The following is an 11,640-nucleotide window of genomic DNA, read 5'->3' as shown; positions in this document are numbered from 1 at the left end:
TCGATTGACGCATGCACAAGAACCGCGCCGACGAGGGAAAGTCATGGGATCCCGCCGGCAGGGTGTATCGCACCATGACCGGCCGGGCCAGGGGGCTCGCTTCCATGGGATGTGCGTGGTGTGGCCTGCAGGGGCACGAAGCTCGCCGGTAGGGGCAGCGCACGGGGTGATCTACCAGAGCAGAGAGCTCGCCGGCAGGGCGGCGACCGGCGTGGTTGGCTGGGGCAGGGGCGGCCCGTGGGGGTGGCCTGCGGGAGCATGCCGGAAATGGTGCGATGGGTTGTGGAAGGAATCGGGAAGTTCAGAAGTGGTTGTAGAATAGTTATTCTACAACCGGTTGTAGAGGGCGCGTACAAGCGTGCTTTGATGTTCTAGTTACAACGCCATCAACACAAATTTAATGAATTAAAAATAGGCTTATAATATTAATGAACATTAAATATTTCAGTTGATTACCCACAAGAGGTACTATCAACAACCCAATACACCAATCACTCAAAAAACAACTCACAAGAGGTATCAACCACACACTACATCAATCACTCAAAAAAACACACCCCAATAATGTTGTGCATATTCCCAACTTAGGGAAAATCATGGAAATATAATAAGATACAAATACTTGTGTTGGCATGCTGGTTTTTGCATTTACTGGCCTATGGAGTAGGAAGGATGTCCATGTTGCTGGGAGTTGAATTTGTTGAAATTTCGGCGCTACTAGATCCACTGACCTCTGTGTTTGTAGGAGAATTATATATGGTAATATCCCCAATGTTGTTAGGATTTCCACTGCTTAATTTGCCAAGCTTCTTGTTTCTCCTAATTATCACAAGTTGTTCGGCTACCTCTGTCATATCTGGTCGATTTTCTATATCTTCCTTTAGACAGTCCATTGCTAGCTTGCCCATTTCTTCAAGGACGACGATATCTTCTTCAGTAGCAATGTCTTTGTCAAACATTTCCCTCCCACTCTTTTCATTTTCATAAACTTTTCGGTACTCAATAATGAGACTAAGTTTCTCATCATATACATTTCTCTTCCCTGTAATGAGCTCCAATAAAACTGCTCCAAAGCTGTACACATCACTCTTTTGTGTCAAAAGGCCAGTTTTCATGAATATTGGGTCTATGTAACCCATGCATCCAACCACAACCTTTGCAAAATATTCTTGTTTGAGTAGTTTCGACAACCCAAAATCTGCTATTTTTGGTGTCAACTTGTCATCCAGAAGTATGTTGTCTGGCTTGACATCACCATGTCTCATGGCATGCGTTGCATAACTATGCATATATTTTAACCCTTCTGCAGAGCCAATTGCAATGTCCAAACGTGAGTCCAAGGGAAGGACTTGATCTTTTTGACCGTGAAGGACGTCTTGGAGGCTCCCATTTGAAGCGAACTCATAGACTAATACTGGAACTTCCACCTCCAGGCAGCAACCAACGAGTTTGAGGATGTTTTTGTGGATCATTTGTGTCTGAATCTCAATTTCGTCAACAAATTCCTCCTTTGTCGCTTCATCTACCTTGATAGATGCCTTAACTGCCACCATGGTTTGGTCAGGAAGAGTTCCCTTGTACACATTACCAAAGCTTCCATTTCCTAGAAACTCTGCATTATCTCTTGTGATTTTCTTTAGTCCATCTTTTGTGAATATTGTTAGGCCTTTCACATTTTTAAGCATCTCCCCTCCGTTCTTTTCAAAAAGTTTATCCAATTTTTTCTTTTGGAGCATAATGAATGCTATAAGAAGAGCGATAATAAGTATGGATACCCCTACAGCCACACCTGCAATTAACAAATTAGGTAAGTTAGTTACTAATAACTAATGCACCTTGTTTTGGTTCATTTAATTTATTAAATACATGCTAACTAAGGGTTCTGTTTGGTTCAGATGTGGATTCCAAAAAAGCTGTTGTGAGCTGTGAGTTGTGAGAAAGCTACTGTGTGAGGTGAGCACTGCAAGAAAGTTGAAAGTTATTTGGCTAAAACTAATGTGAAAATGTAGATTTTAACAAAAAATATGTATTATTTCTCTAAGAATCGAGCGACTGTTTATGCCGTACACCGATCTACACATCAATTGACATGTAAATGACCATGTTAGATTTTTTTATTTTTGATCATGTGTGCATATAAATAATGTAAAAGTAATTATGTTCAGGAACACGCAAGAACTATGACCATTAGTTCGAACCGCGACTAGCATCACGACCACTACCGGCCCACGCCGGCGCTCGTCCCGGCCAAGCCGCCAAGGTCGTCTCGAGCTAGATGCTAAAGTTACATGTGCCCGCGGGCAGTGGCATCCATGTCGATGCACGTCCACGGGTAAGGATGACAATTTACCCACGGGTATGGGTATCCGTGGGTACAGTCCCTGCATGGGCAGGGTATGGGTACATTTTTATACCCATGGGTAGTAACCCGTTAAACCATGGGTAGGGCACGAGTATAGCCTTGTACTCGCGGGTATACCCATACCCTGCCCGTTTATTGTAAATTTTCTACGTGACATGTCTACTTTTGTTGAATTGTGAGTTAGAATATGAGAATGTGATTATTATATCTTGTTAATTGTTATGTACTCAACTACCTGTTATTGAGTTGAGATAATTCATTTTTTTTCGAATTTGCTATCAATAAATTTAGAATTGTGTGTGACTTTTGTACAATTTTACCTACCCACCAGGTACCCAGTGGGTACGGATACCCACCGGGTATGGGTATGGGTAAAGTTTTTTTTTTTTGATAGAGGGTATGGGTAAAGTTGTGTACCTATGGGTACGGGTATGGGAAGAAGTTTGTACCCATTTTACTACACAGGTATGGGTATGGTATTGCTCTACCATGCCCATACCCTACCCATTGCCATCCTTATCCACAGGTAGGTCATCGAGGTGCAGTCGGCGAAGGTGCACGCATAGCATGTTGCCCTACCGTGCTCATGCTCTTCAGCATAGGGCTCGCCCGCATCCAGCCGTGCACGCCACGTGGATGGATACACCGAGGGGCAGGCCATCGGCGTAGACGCCAACGTCCGTCAAATGGATGGCGCCGCTAGCCAGGCTATGCCGAGGGCCCGTACGCCAAGGGGTAGAGCCGGCTGTCGGCACAAGGTGCCTACGTCGAGGGCCGTCACTACATCGAGGAACGCTTGGTCTCCGCCGAGGCCGACCTTTGCCGAGGGTCTACGCCGACGGTAGCCCTCGGCGTAGGATACGCCGACGTCCCGTGGCCGTCGGCACCTTCACCGATTTCTGTAGTGAACTGTTTGATGGCAAATTGATTTCTCTACCAAGCTGCACGTACAAAGCTAACTCATCTTGATTGACTCGCAAAGCTGGATTTTCTTGATGTAGGAAACCCCCGCACGTAGAAGCTAGCTAGAACCAGGGAAAAAGCATTGCGCCAGCTGATTTATATTTTCATGACCCTATACACCTATTGACCTATAGCCTCTACATATCACATTCCAAACAGAACACTAGGATATCATTGCGGGAATATGGAAATGTAAAACTGAGCATGTGTGTGTACCGATTGCAGCAATTGCTTTCTTTGAGACTATTAAGTCGCAAGCATTCAGATATGCATCCTTATTATGAGCCTGTTTTCCGGAAGGGCAGGCGCAACCGTAATAACCAGGGTGGTTTGTGCACACTCCGTTGCAAGGGAAAAGCAACGGATCCTGGCATTCATCGATATCTGTGTCATGGACGAAAATAATCAACAATGAGCGAGTCTGCACTATTAATATACTTGCAGAAACGAAGGGACGGTTAGTTACCTTGGCATCCGTCGGTAAGGTATGGGTTGCCCCAGTATCCCTTGGTGCAATTGCAGATGTATCCGGGGCCATGGGCGGAGTTGAGGCACTCGCTGTTGGTGCTGATGCAGGCGTACTCCGGCGTGTTTTTCGCCTGGGGACAGGTGATGTTGTGTTCTACGTTGTCGTCGCGGATTGCCCAGTCGAGCACCATCGGCTTGGTGATCGAGCTCCCGTCCATGTTGAGGTCGGACACCTTGAAGCGGTAGGTGTTCTTTTCCACTATGAACGCGTAGTCGCAAGGGCTAATGTTTACACCCTTGTGCGTCCAGAAATTCGTCGGCTCGGATTCAAATATTATGTTGTTGTCGTTGAGCGTCGTTGAGATGTCGACGCTGCAGCAGCCGATTCCCGTGCAGACGCCGTCCTCCGGCAAGCCGTAGTCCTCGCGGCAGTAGGCCAAGCAACCTATCGAAGGTTTGGAGTTTGTGAAGGCGAAGGTGCTGCAGCCGAGGGCGACCAGCTCGTTCCTGGTGTTGGACATGCGGTACAGGGGGCTCAATTCGATGATACCATCGAATGACTCGTCGGGCTTGATGGCCCCGTCGGTGGTGTTGTAGCACTGGTACGCGATGGGCAGCATCACCAAGGCCTCCGGTCGCGGCATCACGGTCAGGTTCAGCACCTTCAGGTTGCGCGGGTTGTCCGCGAGGATCGGCGTGCCACCGTCGGTGCAGTTGATCCCGAAGCCCGGCAGGAAGCAGCCGTCCTCGACGCCGAACGGGAAGGGGATGTCCACGCCGCCGCAGTTCCTGTTGCAGCCTGTCGCTCGCGGCTGGAAGCTATCGGCGAGAACCAGCACAGGCAGGAAGAGTGCCGTCCATATTGATGGACGCCTGACCATCGTAGCACTAACACAATAACTGCCCGACCTGCTTGTTTATTGGACGCTCGAGCTAACTCAGCTGACTATATATGTTTGCTGAATGGCGCAAGCTTGTTTATATAGAGTTAGCGGCTCGATCTTTTAGCTGGAATGGACAACACTTCCGTTCATTTTAATATAACGACTTTCGTACTTGCATCACTTATCAAGCAACAGCGCACTAACACATGTGTTCTAGCACACAATCCTCAAAATATTGAATTTGGTCCAGCGGCTTATACTATGTATGTAGTGTTATTCAACAAGGATCATTGATAAATTTATCTGCAAACTAACTACTTTAGAAAGTTTTATAGTCAAATTAATGTATCCTGATTTCATGAATGGACACACAGTGTTTTTGCGGAAGTGCATATGGAAATTAAAGGTTTCATTAAAGATTAAAATTATCATGTGGTAAAGCGTAAACGCAACAGAACTAACATTTTTTTTTTACTCCGAGCAGTCTATTAATCAATTACTTTTTGACTGTTCCTTTGCTCGTCTTGTTTGGAGAGTGGTTTCCTTTACTTTTGTTATTGCTCTCCTAACAAATATTATGGCAATTGGTTAAATGGAGTAGATAAACAAACGAAAGCACGCATTAGAGTGGAATTTTGTGCTATAGTATGTTATATATGGAACTGCCAAAAAGGTGTCATTTTTAATAAAAATGGAACTACTCATTTTCGATAGGTTATTCGTATGGCTACCCACTAGATTCACGAGTTGTCTTTCTTACTACCGGAGATGCAACAAGGGCGCCCATAGATTCAGGGTGTACCCATTCGGACACGGTTGCATGGGCTATTTACAAAATGGGTGGCCGGCGGCGTTCTAATCGTTCACATGATTCATAGGCGACTTTGTCTGTTATTTTTGTGCTGGTTGATTTTCATGTACATACTATGTATCTATAAGATGTAAAATCTGAACTTATGAAACTATGCAATAAATGAGGTTGTGTGCATCGCTTGATGCAATGGCGATCTGTATATGTCTCAACTTGGAACATAACATAAGATTGCTTAAAGTGGACAGTATCTATACTCAGTTTTAACCTCAAGGGATGGTCAACATGGGACCTATGGCTTATAAAACATAGCAAACCTTGTTAAAATGAGCCAAAATTTGACACACTTGTGTATATTTTAGTTGCAAACACTTTCATGAAAGCGAATATGAAAATATTCCTAGGTATTCCAGGTGTTTACAGAAATGCTGCCGATTTCCCTCTGTTTAGTGTTAGTGTGGGGTCAATTTAGCCATAAATAATTCTAATAAAAAAATAAAAAAACGGGCACCTTTCGCTTGGAATCTTGTTATGTGACCTACCACCTAGGAAAAATAATAAGCATAGACTAATGAAGTTTTTCCTAAAATTACTTATCAAAATGTGCTACTCCCTCCGTCCAGAAATGTATGACGTTTTAGCAATCTTATACGTTCACTCACTTTTGTTTGTATCTAGTCTACTTTTAGTGTGTGTATTCATTAATTCCTTTTAATTTGTATCTAGTCTACTTTAAAAATATGTAAAATAGCTTATATTGGTGCACGGAGGGACTACTAGCTATGAAGGTACATGGCGTTTGACTCAACCTCTTCCCAAAATCGGCATCCCAAAACATAGTTTTTCTTAATAAGGCCATATTTGGCACACTCGTGTATATTTGAAGCACATGTTTGTACAGAACACACATTTTTCATTTTTAAAGTCCCAAAAATTTGAATTCTCTAGTATTTTTTTATATTCGTTCCCTTGGTACCTTAGTTGTACTTAGTTTCCCCCCGGATGTAAACTTGCGCTTAGTTTTACCCTATCTCTTGTCCCAAACTCTCACAAACCACAAACTTCTGCTCTTGGCTGCTGCACCCTCATTGGTCGAGACCGTTTGTCACGTTGATCTTGGCCAGCCACTATTGATTCTTTGTTATCTAACGGGCGGGATGCACCCCTATCTATGCCCTAGCGAAGTTGAGGTACCTGAAAGAAATTATAATGAATAACAGGCCAGATCGTGGTCAGTGGGACACCCCCTCTCCCTCTCTCGTCTGATCGTGGCCACCTCCTAAATAATTTGATTTTGAATGTAGAATTACTCAATAATTATTTTGGATGGTGCGGATAATGTCCATTTGTATTTTTCTCGAAGGGATCGAGTGGAGTATGGAAAGATTTCATAGGACAACTTTAACATGTCCCAAGTGTAATTTGTTTCATTTTGAATGCACAATTACTCAACAGAAATATTGGATGGTGCAAAAATATGCCCATTAACTAGTAGAAAATAGGTCTTTTGTTCGGAGCTTCCCGGAGCACTAGTCCTGGCTGTGTTTGAATTCGGAACTAATGTGCACATTAGTCCCGGTTCAAATGGCTAGGACGTCGATAAGTTTTAGTCCCATCTCGTAACGGAACCTTTGTCCCGGTTGGTATCCCAAACCGGGATTAAAGGTCTATCCTTTAGTACCAATTGGAGACACCAACCTGGACTAAGGGTTTTGTGGAGTTTTTTTTGGCTCCACCCCTCCCCCATGTGGATCGCCTTTTTAGCTTTGTAAAATACAAAAGATATTGATAAAAAAATTCAAAAAATAAAATCCTTCGAGATGTCCATGTATTATGTCATCTAGTTGCAAGATATATTAACAAACATGAATTTCGAATTTTTTTGCACAATTGCGTCATGTATCGATAAAACAGGAATATCTTTTGCATACAAACTCAAAAAAATGTCAAACAGAAGTATGAAAATTTTCAGGTTTTAGGTTTTGCAAAAAATTATTTATTTATTCAAGATTATTATTACATTATTACCTTTGTTTGTTAAAAAAATTATTTGGAATTCAAACAAAAAAGAAGTGTGACATCATGACCAAAATGTTAATAGGATTGATATAATAGTAATATCAATAACATGCGTGCAAAGCACTTGGAAGTGGGACAGGACAGGAGGAACTAGGAAGTTCAGCGTGCCAGAGCTGGAGCAGTGTGAGGATTGGTGACCGAGCGAGAAGTTTGATCAAGAGTAAGTAATTGGACTAGATATTAAGTGTAGTTAGAGACTAACTTGTCAAATAATTCAAATACTAGAAATTCTGAAAAATAGAAAAAAGAGGGAGTGAAAAAAATTAGAAAAAAATTGGATAGAAAATAGACATAGTGGCCTTTAGTCCCGGTTGGTGTTAGAAATCGGAATTAAAGATTCTCCGCCCCGGCGCGCGCCCGCAGCCCACGTGGAGGGTCTTTAGTCCAGGTTTGTAAGTCCCGATTCCGTAGTCCCGGTTACCGGGACTAAAGGCCCTTCCCAACCGGGACAATATGCTCGTTTTCTACTAGTGATTTTTATTTTGCTCGAAGGGATCAAGTTGATTGTGGAATATATAAGATCAAGATTTTATAGAACAACATTAACATGTCCTAAGTGTAATTAAGAAGGTTTCGAATACATAATTACTCAACAAAAATATAGGATGGTGTGAAAATATGCCCATTTGTATTTTGCTCGAAGGGATCGAGTTGAGTGTGGAATATATAAGATCAGAATTGCATATAAGATAAAGGTAATTTGAAAGTGTGCAAGAGTTTTATAATTTTGGATTATACATGATACATAAAGATATCCTTATACCTTGTTGGTTTCAATGAAAGACTCCAGGCTACGTATATGTATGGGCCTAGGGGTCTTGTCATGAATTCCTTTGATATATAGATACTAAACCTCTACATTCTATACTTGTAACAATCTTGTGCGTGACACGATAAACCCACTCATTAATATATAAAATCATTAGAGTGTATAGTGGCTTCTAATTCACTAGATTCAAATATCTCTCACATGCATCTAGTGAATCGATAACTCTATCATATCTTTACTACTTTTTATTTCTATTCTCTGGTTTGAATAAAGTGAGATCAAATGCGAACTCACTTTTTTCTCTTTGGAGCAATGTTTTAGAAATGCTAAGTGAGCAACATGATCAAATGCCAACATACTGCATGATATTTTAGGGCTCGGGTTGGTAGTGCAAAATGAGTTTTATCAGGCATGATCGATGCATTGGCACCCGTCCGGCCAGCCACGCCAGCCACTCCTAGCCCTCTCTCCATTTCTCTTATTCGCCTCTGACACCGTCACTAAAGAGTGGAGGTTGCCGTTGATGTCCACCACCATTTCTCCCCTTCTTGGTACCGTCAAACGCGGCCATTTCCTATCTATCTAACGCTTCTAATCTCGCTTCTTGTGGTGCTTCGTGGTAGTCGCTCGCATCTCGGCACCATAGCCACCCAAAAGCTAGCTGGACGACGCCCTCGCGAAGCACCATGGACATGCCCCGGATCTATTTGAATACAGAAACCACCTAACGCTCTTTGCATGCGCCACCAAAATCTCCTATAACCCATATGTCCACGCTAATGGAGAGATGCTAGTTCTCTCTCCATTGCTCGCATTCGTCTTCAGCACCGCCATAGAAGAGTGCCGGTTGCCGTCGATGTCCACCACCGTTTCTCCTCTTCTTGGTACCATCGAACGCGTCCCTTTCCTATATATATAGCGCACATGGTCTCACTTCCTATGGCTCTTCGTGGTAGTTGCCCGCATCTCGACACCGTCTCCGCCCAAAAGTTAACTGGCTGACGCCCTCCCAAATCACCATGGACATGCCCCGACTCTATTTTAATACACAGACCACCACGAACTCTTTGCATGCCACCAAACTCCCCTAGCACCCATATTGAATGGATCGTAGCGAACAAGAGGGGGCGGGGGTGAATGGACGCTACACAATTTTTATGTCTTTTTCAGTTTTTAGCAAAGCGGAAGGTAAAGGTGATTGCTTTAGTGGTGGAGATGATCCTAGTATGATCCTAGGCAAGTGCAACAAGTAAAGGAACAAGCTTAATAGTAAGAGTAAGGAGCGGGAAAACCGGATAGCGCGGAGATGAGGCGAGGTTTGTTTTCCGCAGTTCCCCTCACAAAAAGAGAGTACGTCTGCGTTGAGGAGGTGCTAGACTCACACAAGAGGCTAGGCGGCCACACCACAAAGGAAGGCCACACCTTCTTCCTCGAGAGAGCTCCACGAAGGGGCTCCCCCTTCTCCACTATGGCACCGGTCGAGGAGGTGGTTCCTTCACAAGGTTGGGGCGAGCTCCACAACACTAGGAGGCTCCCAACAACCTATGGGGCTAGCACAACACCAAGCTAGCCTCCATAGGTGCACTTCTTCCAAGATCCCACCATAGGAACCCTAACTCCATGATCCACTAAGGACTAGAACGAATTGGTGAAATCTCTCTTGGTAGAACTATAGATCGGGGCCTCCTCCACCACTCCTCAAAATTTGGGCAAGATTGGTTGGATGGTTGGGGAGATCCTCAAGGTTTAAGCTCAGCAACAATGAAGGAGAGAGAGAAGAGATAAAATTGTGTTGGGGAAGAAGGGCCCTTTAAATAGGCCCTCCCGAATCCAACCATCATCTCCAGTTTTTGCCTAAGCGGTAAGCGGTACTACCGCTCTGGATTCGAAATCCCACAGAACTTATCCACGTGGACACATAGCGGTACTACCGCTCGAGGTACGACAATGGTCTCCAGAGCTTACTGGATCCCAAGCGGTACCGAAGCGGTACCAGAGCGGTACGGCTGTAACTTCCGTTACGGTACTTAAGTGGTACCTTGGGCGGTACTACCACTCTCAAGCGGTACTACCGCTCAAGGTACCGTAAAGGTACCGTAACTTGTTCTGTGGGTCAATTCCAGCGCAGAACACCAGAGCGTTACCGTGGGGCGGTACCAGTAGGGGTAGCGGTACTACCGCTACTGGTACCGGTAGTACCGGCCTGACAAAAACTGATTTCTCCTCTTTTCCTCTCCAACCATGTTGCCTCGCGATACACACACAAAACCAGAAAACCTATAAACTACGTTTCAGTCCTCCGATCTTGACGTATCCAGCGAGGTCATCGTGCACTTGCAAATCTAACAAGGATACTCATAGCACACAGTGAGATTTTTCAAGTGTTGTCATCAAATACACAAAACCCGGGGTTTAGACTTTGCTCTTTCAATCTCCCCCTTTTTGGTGTTTGATGACAACACAAAAATTTGCAATGGCATATGATATTATGATGAGATATTTAGATTTGCAAAAGCTCGACGGAGCTCCCCCTAGACATGTGCATATTTTCAATATGTATTTGAATACAAATGCACACATCCTAGAGACATAACTCCCCCTAGATTTTACAAACCCAAGCACATATGCAACATGGATACTTGACATGTTCAAAAAGCATATGCACAATATGGAGGCAACACAAGATCATGCAAGGAGTTTTAGGTGAAGTTATCATACCTTTGCCTTGAGAATACCCAAACTCACAATAAGGTGCCTCCATAGAGTTGATGTAGCCACAAGAAGAGATAAACACCGATGACCAAAAGGCTACAACAACGAAAGTCCCCATGCAAAAACCACATCCGAAGGGGAACTTCTCCCCCTTTGGCATCGGAACACCAAAAAGGAGGGTAAGGAAACTACAAGGATGGTAAGAGAAAACACACAACCAAGCTTGCAAAAACCAAAACAGAAAACAAAGCTTGGATGAGACTCCCCAAAAACATGGAGAAAAAGATAAAAAAAGTAGAAGGACAAAAGAAAGTCACAAAGAAACACGAAGAACCGAAAACTCCTCAAGGAGGAGGTTGGTGGCCGAAGCCACCGTGTAAGAGTATAGTAGTGTGAGGTCGCGTAGATGTATCTAGGACTCACGACTACAACTCAACATGGAGCTCATTAGTCACTTGTTTGACAAATAGCATATGTTTTGGATTTCTTTATGCATTATGGGGGGGAGGGGTAGCTCAATAAGTTTAAACCGCACTCCCCCTATGTTCATGCGTGCCTTTCATCTAGATATATAGTTTGAGAGTGGTATGTG

At 43.8% G+C, this 11,640-nt stretch overlaps 2 protein-coding genes across 2 annotated transcripts; both read right to left on the bottom strand.

Annotated features, from left to right (window-relative positions):
• Positions 1 to 558: 558 nt before the first annotated feature.
• Positions 559 to 1,553, bottom strand: LOC139831341 (putative wall-associated receptor kinase-like 16). The gene has a single exon (XM_071820629.1). It carries the CDS (start codon positions 1,551 to 1,553, stop codon positions 657 to 659), a length of 897 nt encoding a protein of 298 aa, XP_071676730.1. The 3' UTR covers positions 559 to 656.
• A 2,230-nt stretch (positions 1,554 to 3,783) lies between these two features.
• Positions 3,784 to 4,674, bottom strand: LOC127298116 (wall-associated receptor kinase 5-like). Its single transcript, XM_051328068.2, has one exon. It carries the CDS (start codon positions 4,672 to 4,674, stop codon positions 3,784 to 3,786), a length of 891 nt encoding a protein of 296 aa, XP_051184028.2.
• Between the last annotated feature and the right edge of the window lie 6,966 nt (positions 4,675 to 11,640).

The sequence above is a fragment of the Lolium perenne genome, chromosome 5 (assembly GCF_019359855.2).
Source record: "Lolium perenne isolate Kyuss_39 chromosome 5, Kyuss_2.0, whole genome shotgun sequence".
NCBI classification, from domain to species: Eukaryota; Viridiplantae; Streptophyta; class Magnoliopsida; order Poales; family Poaceae; genus Lolium; species Lolium perenne.
This window is presented reverse-complemented; position numbering and strand designations above follow the sequence as displayed.